Here is an 18,449-nt window from a genome sequence, read left to right on the forward strand (position 1 = left end):
CCAGAGTTTTTCAACTTCCCCAAGTGTATGTTCTCATCCCAGAGTTATTCTGAAACCTAGAGACAGTGTATATTTTTTTCAGTTACTGTTTAGCTTATTTGCAAAATGAAGGAATTATACTAAATAGACCTAACTTCATTAGCCATTTATAAGGGTCAGTTTTTAGTGTTCAGTCGCTCAGTCGTGTCCGACTGTTTGCAGCCCCATAGACTGTAGCCTGCCAGGCTCCTCTGCCTACCAGGCTCCTCTGTCCATGGAATTTTGCAGGCAAGAATACTAGAGTAGTTTGCCATTTCCATTACTCCAGGAGGTCTTCCCAACCATGGGCTTGAACCTGAGTCTCTTGTGTCTCCTGCCTTAGCAGGTGGATTCTTTACCATTAACGCCACCTGGGAAGTTTTTATTACAAAAGGTCAATAGACATGTGGTAATTGGCCACCTATGATCAGTAAAAAAATGATAATAATTAACAGTACCAGTTAATACTTTGATAAGCTCTAGATTAGGCACTTAATAAGTATATATGTTTATTATATATGTATTAGTATGTGTCATACATCTGGGTTTTACTGTTAATATTAATACATATATTTTATGTATATTATACAAGGGCTTCCCTGGTGGCTCAGCAATAAAGAATCTGCCTCCAGTGCAGGAGACACGGGTTCAGTCCCTGGGTGGGGAAGATCCCCTGGAGGAGGGCATGGCAACCCACTCCAGTATTCTTGCCAGGAAAATCCTGTGGACAGAGGATCCTGGTGGGCTATGGTCCATGGAGTCGCAAAGAGTCAGACACAACTGAAGCGACAGAGCATGCCTGCATGTACATGCACAATTAGTCTTTCAGTCTTCATAATGCACAGTAAGCTGTGTAATGTAACATGCCTGTAAAGTTGGTACTCTTATTATCCCAGATTTACAGGTGAAGAAGAGGAGAATTTTGTAATCTGCCCAGGGTCACATACCAGTAGCTGAGCCGAGAAAACACTTAATTGCCATGTTTTATGTCAAGTCACATTCTAAGTGAGATACCATTCACAAAGTCTCTGAATTATTACTTTGTTTTTAATGCTGAAATTTTTCTTCTGTGTTAAGAACAAAAAGAAACTTTTACTCATCTATTTGGCTTTACAAAATTTGCATAAAATGTGCAGCTAAGACTCCCCTTATTATATGGCTGCTTTTAATAAAAGGATTATATGCTTTGTGAAGACAACACGGAATTGAAAAAACGTTTTGCCTGAAATGATAGTGAACTCTGAGAGGCCAGGAGGCTTGCTTTGGTTTCTTCCTTGAGCACTGAACGTCTTTGAAGCCTGCATGTTTTAAATGTTTCACCATATCAAAGTGATTGTTCTCATTGCAAAACACTGCAGCTTCTGAAATGTTTAAATGGCTTTGATGATAAAGTTCGTTATAGTCATCTCTGGACTAACATTACTTCTCATTTTGATTTTTCTGTTTTATATACTCCCCCACCCCATTTCAGATTCACAATACTTAATCTCTTTAGAAGATAAAAAGAAGAAATATTAAATACATCTTTTAATTTTTCAGTATTTCAGTTAAAAACATCTGGTTAAATATGCTTTGTTATGTTACATATATATTTAACCAGTTTTACTGTGGATGACAAACACAGTCGTAAGAACAAAAATTTCTTCACAGTTTTCATTTACAATATTGTTTCTATAGTTTCTTTAATAATTTGATTTTTAAAATTTAATATTCTGCAAACCGAACTTTGGCTCTTTGTAGCCATGTTGTAACAATCTTTAGTGATCTAAAAGTTTCACCTAAACAGGCTAAAAGCAGAATTTTCTTGTATTTAAAACATAAATAAATGTAAAGTTAGTGTTGTACTAATGAATATTCTCCATGACCACCTTCCAGATCTGGGAAAAATGTATGTTTCATGCTTCCTTTTGGAATCATCTAAATTTTTGTTATCAAGAGTTGGAAATAAATGCCAAAGTATCCAGGACATTTTGTTTTTTTTTCCCATTCATGAGAAGATATTTCACAACTTTCCTCCCAGCCACACAGTATCTGTTCTCTCAGACTTTTGGCTCACATTTTATAAAGTGTGCATGGATTGAGTAATTTTTATGTTATTTTTGATGTTTCTCTAAATGTTTGAAGTGTTTGGGAAAAGATAAGAAAGAAAATCTTATACTATTGTGGTTATGTATGGATGGGAAAGTTTCATCCCCAAAATGAGGCATATAAAAAAAATTCATTAAGTGCTGTTCAAAAAACATGTTAAAAAGCTGGTTATATTCTTTTCCATGCAGGATGACCCAATAGGAAATATCAACCTGGCCATGGAAATAGCAGAGAAGCACCTGGATATTCCCAAAATGTTGGATGCAGAAGGTGAGATGAAAATTGTGTTTACTGACTTACAGAAAATCTGTGGGCTCCCTATGTTACGGCCACACGTGGGGACTTGTAAAGTGTATAGCTAGGTTACATCTGAAGCCCTAGGGTCCCTTGGAAGTTTCTGTCATTGGCCTCATAATTAATAGAATATTTCATGTGTAGCTAGTTCAAAGTTATTTTTTAGAATCCTATTCAAAAGCAAGCCAGCAAGACTGTAGTGAAAGGACTTGGTAAAAGGTTCAACTTTGGCAAAGAAACGGAATGCTTTGGTTTGTGATTTTCAATGGAAAGCTTCCTATCTTAATTTAATTTTTTAAACAACATAAGGTTGCTTCTTTTTTGAACTACATAGGCAGAAATTTAACAAATAACTCTCCTTAAGCTTTAAGACTCCACAAGGAAAAACAATCCTTCCCACTAGAAGTTATGGAATCACAATGTAGACAATACAACAGTTAGCCATCGTGTGCCTCTCAGATTTTCATGTCTCATCTTTAATTTGTTCGAGTTAAATTTAGTTTCGTTAGAGCTGGAACCTTTCAATATGTTGCAGCTTAGCAGCCCTCATGCTGGGGACTGGTTTCAGAACTTTTCCTGCCCTTTTTGTGAGATGAGTTTGTGTGAGTTTTGCCCTGGCACAGCATTGAAAGTGCATATACATGGACGTCATTCACTTATTTCATTTCACTTATGCATGAATCACTTCTCACTCAGCAGATGCTTGATGAGCACCCACCATATACAAGACCCTGGAGATGCTGCAGATGACGAGATATATAAGGCAGGGCCCAGCCCTCAAGGAATTTATATTCCTGTGCTTGTTGTGAATCGTACTATTCTCTGTTGGTTTGTTGCTTCTGCTAATTAGCATTGTTGGGGGAAAACGAAGAGCTTGGTTCTGGTCAGTTGTCATTCTTCTGTTCTTCCTTATTTTTGGTGACTGTATCACGGCTGCCCTAACAAAATACCACGAAGTAGGTGACTTGAAACAACAGAAATTTATTCTCTCTTAGTTCTGTAAACTGTAACTCTGAAATCACGGTGTTGGCAGGGCCGTTCTCCCTCCGGAGTCTGTGGAGGAGGACCTCTTCTTGTTCTTCCAGCTTCTAGAAGCCGCAGGTGTTCTTCAGCTCCTTTTAGCATTGCTCCAGTCTCTTGACTGTCTTTACATGGCCATCTTCCCTCTGCGTCTGTTTCTATGTCTTTTCCCTCTTCCTAAAGGATACCGGTCACCGTGGATTAAGGGTGCGTCTTTCTCCAGCATGACCTCATCTTGATCACATCTGCAAAGATCTACTTCTAATAAGGTCGAATTCACAGGTACCAGGAAGCAGGACTCCACCTGTCATTTTGAGGGCCACAGTGTAACCCATTCAGTGATCTGTCAATGAATAGTCTAATTTTGCCTGTTTGTTAATGGCCATTTTATCAAACACCTGTAATACTGGATGTTGAACACACTTGAATACATTCTTTGGAATCTACTTATGGTTTTTCACAAACTCATTAGAGGGAGAAAGGCAATGAAACAATGAAGTCTCAATGTACAAGAAGTACCTTTTTCTTCTTGTCCATCCATCTTCTGACCTACGTTTACATTTGGGTGCTCTGGCCTTTAAACTTTACGTGCAGTAAATACCTATGCAGAGTTTACCACTTGAATGAACCGCTAGGATACTGAAGAGAGGAAAAAACAAGTGACGGTAAATTCATTTTTTCCTTCACTGATGCCTCCCTGACTTCTGACAGTGGAGGGTGAGCTTGGAATTACCCTGTTACTCTGGCAGGCTGGTCATCCTCTTGCTCCTGGCTCTCCTTTAGTCTGAGTCCTGGTCTGGGCGTATCTTCTGCTTATCCTGAGTACATGGGATATGTTGGCACTCTGTTCATTTCCTGCTCCTCTGTGACATCATTGCCTCTTAATATTTTTCCTTTTTTGTTTTGTTTTTAATGGTTCAGAAAAACGCTTATGTATGATATTATTTTCTTTGCAGAGTAGTTTCTGTAAGAGTCTTCTGGCAAAAGAGTTATGAGCTTGAGTGGCTTGGGTGGGGGCGTGCGGTGGTGTAACCAGCTCCCCAGCAGATCTTCCCCCACCGTTAATTATCCTCTGTGTGTTTGCCACCTGCGTCCAGACTCACCATCCCCACAGCTTCGTAGTAACATGTTCCTCCCTCTGTCACTCTTTCATTGTAATGTCTTAAATACCAGTTTCCTCCCCTCAGATCGTTAATCGCTTTGGCAAATCCTTTGACCTTTCTTCTTGTCATTTGTGATGGTCTCTGAACTCTAAATGGAGTAGCTAATTGGGCTACCCAGCCATGAACCTATAATAGAAACTGGTGAGATTCTTTCCCGTCTTAAGTACCTTCCACACTTTTAAAAAAGCTGTGAAAGTTGTTTCTCTATGTTCCTGCCTCCAGTGAGCACCAGCTGTGGATTTGTCGGTGCTCATGGTCTGTGTGGACCTGCTGGAGGCCCCTGGGTGACCCCGGGACACCCCATCTGTCCAGAGGGAGGGGGCACCATTGTGTGCACTCAGTGGGATTCTGGAGTTCCCACTCCAGGCATGGATGGGGCTTACTTGCTTGTTTAGGGCTCTTCTGAGCTGGCCGTGCCCTTCTCTCTGGCGGTTCTTAGAAGTGCACACAGAGTAAGGAACTTCTTTGATTTGAGCCAAAGTTTGAACATCAGAAGTATGTGGGCAAGGGGGAAGATTCAAGACTTTGGCCTCTCTGAGAGGCCTGCTGCTGTTGGAACATCCTAGCAGTTTACCTTCTTTTTTCCACACGGGTTTAGTATACGCTGCCAGAGCTGGTGAGAGAGCCATCATGACTTATGTCTCCTGTTACTATCATGCTTTTGCCGGTGCACAGAAGGTGAGGATGTGACACATAAGTCGCCACTCACCTCTTACCTTCTGTGTCTTGACTTTTTTCTCCAGTTGTTTTTCTCTCCCCCATCCCCCAACTCCTCGGAGTAAGGAGATCCATCTGGTTCCAAAGAAGCAGTCATTTGTTTTTTTCAGTCTGTTTTTCTTTGAAACGTACTGTTTATGCAGTAAGTAGTATGCCATTCATGTTCATTTTCTAGAAGGTTCCATGCTGTTCCACAAGCCCATATCCTATTGATATCCTCTGGAAATCCGATGACGAGCTTTCACCTTGGGGAATTACACAACACCTTTTTTAACTGCATTCTGTCAGTGACTGAACTGAGTCTCAAGTTAGAAATGGGGTGGCCAAGGTGAGAAAGGAAGAGTGTATGTTCCTGTGGTTCTGTTTTCTCTCTTCCTGGTGGTTGTCTTGGCAGCTCCTACATATGGTGGCGAGAGTCATAGTAAGAAGTTCAAGTCATGTATGCCCTTCTTTGTAGAAGTTCTGTTACTCTGGGTGGTTTCTATCAATCGCATGGTAAGTACGTATAGAAGGATTAGAAAATGTGCTGTCTTCAGTGAACTTCATCCCCGTTTAAGTGAGGGCTGTGCACAGAGCAGAAAGCCAAGGATTATGAGGGAGGGGAGGGGAAGTGGTGGCCACGATGGGGCCAGAGAGGTCTACATGTCCTCCTGCATCTTGCAAAGGGACAGATGTGAGATGGCTGCTCACAGCCAAAATGGCAGATGACATGATCCACTTAAAAGGCAGGATCCCACAGGTCCTTAGGAAGTGGGAACCAACTCTAATAGGCAGCAGCCGGGTTCCCATAGGAATACCTTGCCTGCACTTAAAAAAAAAAAAAACAAAAAAAAACCCACCCAGGGTGGGAGAGAAACCCTCATTTTGACGATGTAAAAAGAAACGTGCTGGTTGAAAGCATTGTGTTCACGAGCGTTCAGTTCTGCACGGCCTTCCTAAAGGTCAGGATGGTGGGCCCAAAAAACGCAGAAAGTCAAATGTAAACCAGTTTGTTCTTCCCTTTGTTCACCCTGGTTTCTACTCTTCATCTGTGTGTATGTCTGTTCTCTGTTATTTTTCCCTCCCTCAGACATTGTGAACACTCCCAAGCCCGATGAAAGAGCTATCATGACATACGTTTCCTGCTTCTACCATGCTTTCGCGGGCGCGGAGCAGGTATTTAACCCTCGTCTATCCGGTTGCCGTGCTGCCCTGTGCATTGGTTTCAGTTACGTGTCTACGTGTGCACGCGAGCACATGCGTGCATGCCTGGGTGTGTGTCCAAGCACTTCACATCTTACCTGGGACTCTTTCTGAGTGTTTTGTAATGACCTAACTTGGCAAGTTCCAAACTGTGAATGCTTTTTTACTTAATAGCTTTACCTTTCAAGTTCTTGAAGTGTTCTTAGTTCTCTGTCCTTCTAAGATATTGCTCACATTTCACTAGTCAATTGTGGGAAATACTTATGCTTTAGGAAAAGCAAGAGCCATGAAAATTGGGCTGCACTGATTGAGCGGTGAAGAGGGATTTGACCAGGAGGAGTGGACACCTTTCCAGGGCCCATTTTTATTAATAGTTCTCTTCTACCTGGATGCTCTTCACTATTCAGTGACCTGTTCAAACATCTTGCAAGATGAATATTAATGTAACTGAAATAGTGAAAAGATAACAGTGTTAAAACCTCAAAAAAAATGCATGCTCCTTAACCAACAGCCTGAGGGACATCACAGGTAGGTGTCCCTCCGTTTTCTCCCTGGTCCCCTGTTTTTGCCTCCTGCCTGTTCCCGTATCTCTACTTGCAGTGTTCTTATAGATGGGGGTGGACAAGGGATGTATTATTTCTATGATCTCTATAACTCTATAAGACCGTCTCCAGAAAATGATAGTAATTGGAAATTGGCCCCTATGAGGGTTTCAGAAGCAAGACTTGGGATGAGGCAGGAGGGCTGGAAGCCAGATGGGTCTCATGGTCATGGTTTAAGGTACTTGGCCACTCCTAGCTCAAGCTCCCCACAGAAGGACAATAGAAAATTACTGATACCACAACAGCTACTCAGGTGGATTAAACAAAGTCTTAAAGCAGGTTCTGTTCCGAGAAAGGATCCCAGCTAACACATTCTATGTGTTCATTTTGGGAAAAGAAGGGCTTCTGTGAGCTCAGGGGAATGACAGATGTATTTAGAACCCAGTCCTCTCTGCTTTGATATCTAATGTGATTGGAGAGTTCCTGCCCTGTAGTTTTGAGGTCGGTTAGAGCAGCAGGCTCCAACCTTTTTGGCACCAGGGGCCGATTTCAGGGAAGACAGTTTTTCCATGGACCAGGGTAGGGGATGGTTTCGGGATGATTCAAATGCATTACATTTACTGTGCACTTTATTTCTATTCTTATTACATCAGCTCCACCTCAGATCATCAGGCATTAGATCCCGGAAGTTGGGGACCCCTGGGAGGGCTCAGGTGGACGCCCAGGGACCAGAGATTTTTGTTTCTGCGACCCATCGATTTCTGTTACTAACTTGTTTGATGTTCCACAAAGCTCATGTTTTCAACTAACGCTAATCTTCCTGTTATTCCCTACAGTATATTCACCTTGCTGTGTAAGTCTGTATGAAACTGTCCTAAAGGAATGCAATGACCCATAGTGTGCAAGAGCCATATCCTCAGGCTTACCCCACCAGAACCTAGAAGCTGCACCATTTACAGCACATGCCACCCCTGCCCTGCCGCCTTCCCCCTTGTGTATGCACGTCCCTGTCGACAGAGCCGTCCTGTTTACCTATTGTGTTTTACAGGCTGAGACAGCGGCTAACAGGATATGTAAGGTTCTTGCTGTGAATCAAGAGAATGAGAGGCTGATGGAAGAATATGAGAGGCTAGCGAGTGAGGTAAAGGAAACGGGTCCCCGCGGTCTTGTCCATTCCCTCCCTGAGGGTGAGAAACAGAGGGTGAACACGGATTGTCAAGTGTTTTGTTTTTTTTTTTTTTTTTCTTTGCATTTTTCATCTCAGGTAGACTAAAGTAGGAAACTCCACTAGCTCTCAGGAATTGTTCATCTTGTAGCAGCTTAATTATTGGCACTAAGATCCTGCTGCAGGTTGTTCCAAGCACTGCAGGGCATGGAGGTAGTTTGCATGTTAGAAGCTCTGCACCTCAGGGGTTGGACTCCCCTAGATGACACTGCGTTCCTTGTTTTTTTCCTGCTTCATTGGCTTCTGACATCACATTGGATGCACTCCGTATTCAGGATCCCGGCTCCACGCAGTGACTTAGGATCTAAGGAACATGTACAATCCATAGTGAGATGACAGAGGCTCAGCCCTGTGTATGTATTTAAATATCAAATATCTATAGAGGGAACCTGGTGGAGGCAGAGCTGGTAGAGCCCTCCGTCCAAGACATTTGAGCATGAGTTTCCAGGATGCCTTTTTACAGCTCTTCAGTCAGATTCTTGGTTAGAGTAGCACTTTCCACGCTGCTCTTCTTTTTGTTCTTATTATAGTGTAAATATTAACTAAGCAGGACCGGAGAAGCCAGGTGGCTTAGTGGTAAAGAATCCACATGCCAGTGCAGGAGATGCAGGAGACTCAAGTTCGATGCCTGGGTCGGGAAGATTCCCTGCAGAAGGACATGACAACCTACTCTAGTATTCTTGCCTGGAGAATCCCATGGACAGAGGAGCCTAGCAGGCTATAGTCCATGGGGTTGCAAAGAGTTGGCCACAACCGAGTATGCATGCAACCAAAGCAAAGCAGGACCAGGCTGAGGTCCTCTCTGGATTGAACTCAGCCACAGTGACAGTAGCGGAGAACAAGTCATGTTTGCTGTGAGTTACTCGGGCCCATACTTGGCCTGTCCTGGGTAAAGCATCGGGACACTTGGAATCAATTTTCCCAAGTAGTTGTATGTATTAGTCCAAGCTGATGATGCTGTTTTTACTTTGTACTGTTGTGGGAAAATTCCATTTGCAGCATCATTTAATGCCAGTGATCCAGCTTCAGGGTTGAAGTAGGACCAGGACCAAAGGACAGATGCTCCTCAGTGATGATAGCCTTCATTGTCTTACTTGGTCCTTTATTCATCCTCTTCAGATAGACTGTGCAGGGCGTTTGTAAGGCCTTGGTGGTAATTCAAGAGAACGGGGCATCCTTCATTCTTGGGATTCATTGCCATTTCCACCTTCATCCTGTGGATTTCCTTGAAAGTTAGCTATTAAAATACACTTTGGCATTGAGTCAGTTCCAGATTTACAGTGCTTTTGTGTAGTAAATAGACCCATTAGATTTGAGCCGATTGAAACTAGAAATACATTTTAAGTTAAACCCAGTCCTTTCCTGATTTTATTCCACCACGTGAAGTTTTTGGTTGTTTTTTTTTTTTTTTTTTTTTTTCATTTGAAAGCTCCATCCAGCATTTGTCTGCTCATGTCTGGTCCCCAAGTTTCCTGTAAATGTCTCATTTTTGTAAAACATGCCTTGTGCTGACTCTGAGTTTTCAACCTGTACACTTGGGCAAGGGTGAGTGGCCCTGGGTGGGGACTGAAGTCTCCATTTGTGTCCTCCTTACAGATGGGGCTGTTACAGACTTCTATAATCTCAGGAGCTTTTGGTCAACCCATTCCCAATTGTTAGATGCCTCTGTTTTATAACTGGGGGTCAGTTTGCTGTTTTTTTCAGCAGTTTTTATGTGTGTGTGTGTGTTTTGGGAGCAGCTTTTGGAATGGATTCGGCGCACGATCCCCTGGCTCGAGAACCGGACTCCTGAGAAGACCATGCAGGCCATGCAGAAGAAGCTGGAGGACTTCCGGGATTATCGCCGGAAGCACAAGCCTCCCAAGGTGCAGGAGAAGTGCCAGCTGGAGATCAACTTCAACACCCTGCAGACCAAGCTGAGGATCAGCAACCGGCCGGCCTTCATGCCCTCCGAGGGCAAGATGGTGTCGGTGAGTAGCCCCTTGGCCCCGGGGGCACCCTGCTCTTTTTTTTCATAAAGTCCCTCCTTTGATTTGCCGCTGAGAGGAGGCACTGACTATAATTTTGACCCTGTGGCCACTTCCTTCTGGATATTTTCTCTCTGCCATCATGCAATTCTTGCCTCTCCCTGCTGTTGGTGCCTCACACAGAGCAGGTCTCTCACAGACACCTGGTGTTGATGGTCCCTCCCTCTCCTCCCCGCCTCTGGGTGGACTGGCGTCTCCATCACATACCTCTGTTCCCTCCTGTTACCACCTCCCTGTTTCACCTTCTCCAGGCCTCAGTCCTACATTTACCTCCCTCTCTGCATATTGGTTTCTCCCACTCTGCTGAATCTTTCCCATCCGCATTAGGAAGCAGTCTAGAATCTACCAGACAAAAATGAAAACCTCCTATGACTCCACATCTCCCCACAGCAGCTGTCCTGTTTCTCAGCTCCCTTTGCAGCAGGATATCCAGAGAGAATTCTTTATGGTCCTTAGCTTTGGTTCCTTCCTCTTCCTTTACTTCTTTTACTCTTCAACCTGCAGTAAGTAATCTGGCTTCCATCCCCACCTACATGGAGACTGTTCTGTTCAAAGTCAGCACGATCCATGTTGACAACCCAGTGGTCCCTTCTGTTTTCATGTTTTCTGTTGCTGTGACCATGGCTTCCTTGAAACTCCTTCCACTCTTGAACTTAGCTGAGTTCCTCCTGTCTGACCACCGAGTCCTTCCAGTCACTGCTCACAGCTTTGCTTCCTCCCCCGAGGCTATAGGTAGATGGTTTCTGGGTCAAGGGTTCCTGACTTTCTCCTCTGTCTTGACACCTGCAAGTGAACTCATCCAAGCTTGTGGCTTTAATTACCAGCTATAATGGCAATGTCTCCCAAATTTGACGTCTCCAGCTCTGATTTCTGCCCCAGTTCCAGATTCATATGTCCACTTGGATGTCTCAAAACCTAACATCCAGGAGTCCTTCTGCAGTGAGCTCTGTGTGAGTAAATGGCATCACTGACCCCTAAGTTACTAAAGCCCCAAACCCAGGTGTCATCTCAGATCCTCCCATTCTGTCACTTTCTTGTATCTGGTTCCTCAGCAAGTTCCCCTGGCTCGGGATCATACCTTGAACCTGAGCCCTTCTCTCGACCTCTGTTGCTGTCGCCTGTGCTAAGCCACCAGTGCTTCTCTTTGGACCCTGCAGTGACTTTCTCACTTGCTTTTCTTGTTCTTTTCCCCCTAAAATGCATTCTCTACATAGCAGCTGCCATCATCTTTTAAAAAAATTTTTTTCCTGTGGCATGCCAGCTCAGGTGCCCTGTGGCATGTGGGATCTCGTAGTTCCCCAACCAGGAGTCAAACCCACATCCCCTGCATTGAGTCTTAACCCCTGGACTACCAGGGAAGTCCCCATCTTTTTAAAACATAAATCACAGTATGTCTCCTTTCTTCTCAAAACCCTCCAGTGACTTTCTAAAATATCTAGAATAAGATCCAGATCCCTTTTCCGGGATCTGACGTGGTCCGACCCCCACCCCGCCCTGCTGACCTCATCTCCGGCTGCTCTGCCCCTCAGCCATCTATGGACACACCTGCTGTGGCCCTTCCCAAGCCCAGAGTGCACCCCTTCCACAGGCCTTTAGCTCATCCCTCCCTTCATCATGAACTTGGCTTTCCCATCCCTGAGGTCTCGACTCAAATGCCAGCTCCTCAGAGGTGTCTCTCTGCTCAGTAACCCGCCTAAAGGAACCGCTCTCACATGCCCTCATCAGTGTCACTTGACTGTGAGTTGTTTTTCCTTAGCAGCACATCACTGTCGGAAATAGGAGTTTTGCTTGTTTAATTCCTTATTTGTTGTCTTTCTCCCCACCCCCCACCACAGTCATGAAAACTACACGGAGGCCCTGGGAACTTTACAGGTGCTGTCCACTCTTATACCAAAGGTTCCCACAGCGCCTGCACATGTGTGATGTCCGGGAACCAGTTGACAGCTGGTAGAGCCCAGTCTCTGAGTCATTTTGGGGATGAGTCATTCTGTGGCTTCAGCTTCTAGTAGCCATAAAATTAAAGTGTGTAAACCTTTGTCCACATCTGGAGAAGCATTTGATATCTGTTCACTGATGAGAAGGGCCATCTTAGTCCAAAAAGTCCAAAAGGTGATAATGAAGATGTTTAGAAGCCAAAACATGGGGATGGTTATTTGGGGTGGGTGGGGAGTACAGAGGGCGAAGGAAGGACAAGAAGGCACCCAGGAAAATGCCGCTGACATCACAGAGGGGATCGGAGGGGAGCCCCGGGGGCCAGAACATAACGGATGTGTCGTGCTTGTCCCCAACCATCCCAGGACATTGCGGGCGCCTGGCAGCGGCTGGAGCAGGCGGAGAAGGGCTACGAGGAGTGGCTGCTGAACGAGATCCGGAGGCTGGAGCGCGTAGAGCACCTGGCTGAGAAGTTCCGGCAGAAGGCATCCACGCATGAAACCTGGGCGTACGGTGAGTCCTTGGGGCACGGTGGGCTCCTGGAAAATCGGGGTTGAGTTGCGGACAGAGCCATGCATGTGTGCAGTGACCACTGTCCCTGGTGCCTGTGGCCCTGTAGGCAGCTGCCCTCGCCCCTTTCTGGTTTGCTGTCCCAGGTCCTAGGGTACTTCAGGAGATGGGTATGGGGAATTTCCTGGCAGTCTAGCGGTTAGGACTCCATGCTTTCATTGTTGTGGCCCAGGTTCAATCCCAGGTCAGGGAACTGAGATCCAGCAAGCTGTACTGTGCAGCCAAAAACAAAAAAGTAGAGATGAAGATGGATGTTTTTACCAAACAGGACTCATAGTACATTCTTCCCACACTTAACTACACAGCTAGGCCTCCTCCTCCTTAAGGCCCAGCCTCCTCCTGACTCACCCTACTTTCCTCTGTCTGATTCCACAATCATCTGTTTATTCCCTAACTGTGGGTCAGACAGCCCTGGCCCAGAAACTAGCTTCTGCAGATAGAAGTTTTATTAAATGCTACAAAAGCAACAAAATTTCCCACTTAGAAAATCTGCTTGCAAGGAAAGAACACAAGGTATGGTTTTCTGTCTTCCCAATGCTCTTGTTTCACTTAGATTCATCTGCTCCTTTCAGGCCTCACAGGCATACCTGTTTGCATGGCTGTGATGCTGTGCTTGTGCTATCGTTTTGACTCTGCGCTCTTTGCTGAGGTAGAAGAACAGAACATCCCCTCGTGACATGATCATCTATTTTGAGAAAGGACAGGGAGGTTTCCCTCATCCTTTGGGTTCCTTTTGCTGTCGTACTGCTTGACTGTCCATGTTGCACAGCAAGACTGTCACACAGACGTGCAGCCAGGCAGGTTGGCCTCCTAGCACTGACACCTCCCAACTGTGCACCCTGCATGCTTCTTACCTCTCAGGGCCTCAGTGTCCTCTGCAAAGTGGGGTAACAGTCGTCCCTCCTTCACAGGGTTTTTGTGAAGATTTAATGAGTTCATATTTATAAGGTATTTCAGTTGGCATTTGGCACATAGTGCTGTGTTGTCATCATTCAGTATGTGAACATTTGCTTTCCATGTCTAGCTTTGTGGAATTACATTCTTAAAGGTCATCAACCAGGGAATAAAAATGGGTCCAGTTATAACCACAGAACTTGCTTGACTTAAGAAATATTTGTGGCGAAACAGTTTCAGAGAGAAATTTTTCTGTTGTTATTAGAAAAAAATCACAGGCTGCATTTAATCTCAGTAAAAAATAAAGTTTTCAAACAAGCAGAATCAGGCTAAGATGGTTGAACCCATGGGCAGACAAGTAAGAGTACACGTGTTTTGTCTAATAATCCCAGATAATGTTCATGGGCTAGTAATTACTAGCTTAACTGAGCATCACAAGGAAGTCAGGTACTTCTTTAGGAATAACACAGACTTGTTGTTTAGAACATGCTCAGTGTGCTTTCCGGGCTTCCCACTCACCTGGCAGTGCAGGAGACTTAAGAGATGGAGGTTCTATTTCTGGGTTGGGAAGATCCCCTGGGAGAGGGCACAGCAACCCATTCCAGTATTCTTTCCCGGAGAATTCCATGGCCAGAGAAGGCTTCAGGGTACAGTCCCTAGAGTCGCAAAGAGTCAGACATGACTGAAGTGACTTAGCATGCACGCAGTGTGCGTTCCACCGTTCCAGAACACACAGGGGCTCAAGGCCTCCTTAGCAGAGTGACAGCCTGAATTCTAGCTGAGATATTATCTCTGCCTCTTCAGGGCTGTCCTTCTTTTTCCCTTCTCTTGGTTTTCTGAAATGACCCAGGACTTTGCAAAGAGGCCAAAGCCCTCACACTCCCTTGCTGCAACCATTGCAGGCAAAGAGCAGATCTTGCTGCAGAAGGATTACGAGTCGTCAACCCTGACGGAAGTGCGGGCTCTGCTGCGGAAGCACGAGGCCTTCGAGAGCGACCTGGCTGCACACCAGGACCGCGTGGAGCAGATTGCCGCCATCGCCCAGGAGCTCAAGTATGTGCTGCCTGCGGGCGCCGCCGCTGACATTGAGCCCTGGGTCCCACCAAGGACCCTACAGAGAGCTTCCCCAGGCATTCCCAGGGAGGGGGCCGTGGGGGCCCGCCTTTCCTGTCCTTTCCTAAATGTTGATCCAAGCCAGAGGATGCTGTGACGGGATTGGTCCTGTTTTTTTTTTTTTTTTCTTTTTTCCTAAGCTTTTTATTTTGTATTGGGTTTTTTTCCCCCCCTCAACTGTATATTTTGTATTGGGGTATCAGGGCTTCCCTGGTGGCTCACACAGTAAAGAATCTGCCTGCAATGTAGGAGATCCCTGGGTCAGGAAGATCCCCTGGAGAAGGGAATGGCTACCCACTCAGTATTCTTGGCCTGAAGAATTCCATGGACAGAGGAGCCTGAAGGGCTATGGGTTCGCAAAGAGTCGAACACAACTGAGCGACAAGACTTTCACTTTCAGATAGCCAATTAACTGTGTTGTGGTAGTTTCAGGTGAACAGCAAAGAAACTCAGCCATACATATACATGCATCCATTTTCCCCCAGACTCCCCTCCCATCCAGGCTGCCACATAACATTGAACCAATGTGCTATATGGCAGGTCTTTGTTGGTTATCCATTTTAAATATAGTTCGGTGTACATGTCCATCCCAAACTTTTAACTCTCCCTTTCCCCCATCCTCCCCCCACCCGGCCACTATAAGCTCATTCTTTAAATCTGTGAATCTGTTTCTGTGTGGTAAGTAAGTTCATTTATATCATTTCTTTTTAGATTCCATCTATAAGGGATGTTGTAGGATATTTCTCCTTCCCTGTCTGACTTCCTTCACTCAGTGTGACAATCTCTAGATCCATCCATGTTGCTGCAAATGGCATTATTTCATTCTTTTTCATGGCTGAGTCACAGTCCGGGTCCTATTTTTTTTTCCTTAAAGAGTGACACTGACTTTTGTCTGGTCCTTTGGTTTTGGTAGCGTCCCTGTGTCCATCCATCGGGCAGCACCCTCACGCCCAGCACAGGCAGCTCCACTTCCAATTGGTTTTGGTAGCGTCCCTGTGTCCATCCATCGGGCAGCACCCTCACGCCCAGCACAGGCAGCTCCACTTCCAAGAGGATGAGAAACGAGCACTCGGGATGGGAGCATGGCTTGCAAAGGGGGCCTCACCCAGGCCTGGGTGCATGAGATGCCCCATATTCCCCCCCGCCCCTGAAACCAAAGACCAAGATGCCTCCAAAGGAAGAGATATTAAGGCCCCACTTTCCTTTGTCATCAAATAAGTGCCGTTTCATTTTCATGCTCTTTATTTTATGAGAGGAGCTAGCATGAGGTCGAGGCCAGGGTAGTTCAAGCCCTGGTGGGTGTTGTAGGTCCCACTGATCCAGACGCTGCCTCTGGCTGTGGCCATCCTTCCAGAGAGGGGCTGCTCTGTTGTTCCTAAGCCTTTTTTTTTTTAAGATCCTTGCTCCTTTTCATAAATACAGAATTCCATTCCCTACTTCTCTATCCCTCATTATTACCACTGATAGATCTGTACACTTTTTAGAGCTTGTCACATAATGATAACTTTAAACAACCAATAGTAAATGTTTTTTATGATAATGTTACATTTTAAGACTCTCATGTTTCTCCCTTTTGACTGGAGCGAATTCCTTAATTAACAGAGACGGCCTCTTTTAGAACTATCTTCTTATTCAGCCTTGCCCAAATATATTCTTAAATATTTGTGGCTTTCATATCCAGTTTTTCACTGTATTTGTGGCTTTACCATTGTCTTATTTCTTATGCTTCTTGAATGTTGGCCATCTGGCTGCTTGTTAACAATTTCAAATAAAAAAAGGGAGGGAAACACAAGCAATTTAATGTTATATCATAGTTCCCATAAATAATTTGGGATGGTTTCAAATATTGCTCATAAAAATTAAGTAACAATTTTATATTATTATTATTCCTGGTATCCCCAATGTGTATTTCTTTACTCACTCAAGAGAGGAGCCACAGAATCTAAACCTGTGTTCATCTTACTATTATTAGTCTCCCTTTCCTTTCTACCTTTTCTAAAATAATGAATGTTTATGCAGTCCTCAAAGTACAGAAGAAAAGAAAATACCCTGCACAGCTATGCACTCCCTAAGTCCTTGGAATTCGGTATGTGTAGAGCTGCTGCTGCTGCTGCTGCTAAGTCGCCTCAGTCGTATCCGACTCTGCGTGACCCCATAGACGGAGGCCCACCAGGCTCCCCCTTCCCTGGGATTCTCCAGGCAAGAACACTGGAGTGGGTTGCCATTTCCTTCTCCAATGCATGAAAGTGAAAAAATAAAGTGAAGTTGCTCAGTCGTGTCCAACTCTTAATGACCCCATGGACTGCAGCCCACCAGGCTCCTCTGTCCATGGGATTTTCCAGGCAAGAGTACTGGAGTGGGGTGCCATTGCCTTCTCCGTGTGTAGAGCTAGTATGTATGAATTAGAAAGAGGGATACATGTTCGCCCTGATGATAATCACAGAAAGCTGTGATTGATGCCTCCACTGTGGATCACTAGAAGGTTCCTGGGTTTTTAGTTCTGAAGTCTTTCTGCTCTTTAATAGTTGCATTTGAAGAGCCATATCATTTTCACTTTGTATTCAGGGCTAAATGTATTGCTGTCATGTTTTGGTTGGTTTTGATTTTCTGGTTATAATAATCAGAGAATCTCAGTCCATCTCAGTTAGTGGTGTGTGTGTGTGTGTGTGTGTCTGTGTGTGTGTGTCTGTGTGTGTGTGTGTGTCTGTGTGAGTACGTGTGTACAAAGCTGCTCTTAAGAACTGGATTCTTTAGATGATTGGGAGCTTCTTACCCACAGAAAGCACACTCACATCACAACACATGCATCTCCTTTATTCAGAAACAGTGACATTCAATAAAGACAAGTTAATTTTGTTTAAGAGAATAAAAAGCAGGTTAACAGCCATTGCCTTAATTTAGAGTCGAAAGAAGGAATAAGCTTCAGGGAAATGGATTTGGTCCGATAGGAGGGAATTTCCTAAAAGCCTCACTGTGGACCGTTTTGAGGCTTGCTTTCATCCTAACTAAAAGGGTGATTAAATTTTGTCCAGGATTCAAACTTTCTATCCCCAGAGACACTAGGTTTACTTTCTAGTCAATAATTTGCTTGAATGGTAAATTCAGGTTATCTCACCTCACAAAGATCCCATTAGGATGTACAACAGGGCTGGTGAGGAACAGGGACCCCTGAGGGAGAAGTCATGGTGTCCCTGCTGTCACACGAGTGACATGAGTCAGTCCTCGTCAGAGAGGAAGGGCTTGGTGCTGCTGGGCTCAGAGTCCCAGCACCTCCGCCCCCTGCCTTCCCCCCGGGACGTGGTGCTCTGTCCAGCCTGGTGCCCTTTGAGAGGAGCCAAGGACACAATGGGGTGCAGGCTGATCCCCCTCTCCCTCCCTCCCCCATGACTCATTTGATGTTCCCGTCACCGTGGCTTCAGCACGGTCCCTGGGACTGTCCTCAGGTCAGATTCTTGGCTTCATTTACAGGTACATCACCACTTAAAAATAATGCACTCCAGGGGCCCGGCCAAGAAAATGAAGGCAGAATAAAGTTAACCTGAGGTGTCAAGAGGACAGCTTTTCTCTCTGTTTAGAAATCTGTTGACCAGCAAGAATTTTCCTAATTCTTCCTGTGATGTCAGAGAATAGCGATCATGTTTGCAGTGCTGAACAAAACCCTGAA

At 44.9% G+C, this 18,449-nt stretch overlaps 1 protein-coding gene across 1 annotated transcript in view; it reads left to right on the forward strand.

Annotated features, from left to right (window-relative positions):
- Positions 1 to 18,449, forward strand: part of ACTN2 (actinin alpha 2) — a 78,628-nt gene that overhangs the window by 43,102 nt on the left and 17,077 nt on the right. The window contains exons 7-12 of the mRNA XM_070782249.1: positions 2,295 to 2,376; positions 6,370 to 6,455; positions 8,073 to 8,165; positions 9,989 to 10,219; positions 12,574 to 12,721; positions 14,575 to 14,725. Of these exons, the coding sequence (XP_070638350.1) occupies positions 2,295 to 2,376; positions 6,370 to 6,455; positions 8,073 to 8,165; positions 9,989 to 10,219; positions 12,574 to 12,721; positions 14,575 to 14,725 (791 nt within the window). The remainder of the gene's footprint in view (positions 1 to 2,294; positions 2,377 to 6,369; positions 6,456 to 8,072; positions 8,166 to 9,988; positions 10,220 to 12,573; positions 12,722 to 14,574; positions 14,726 to 18,449) is intronic.

This window comes from Bos indicus, chromosome 28 (genome assembly GCF_029378745.1).
Source record: "Bos indicus isolate NIAB-ARS_2022 breed Sahiwal x Tharparkar chromosome 28, NIAB-ARS_B.indTharparkar_mat_pri_1.0, whole genome shotgun sequence".
Classification (NCBI taxonomy): domain Eukaryota; kingdom Metazoa; phylum Chordata; class Mammalia; order Artiodactyla; family Bovidae; genus Bos; species Bos indicus.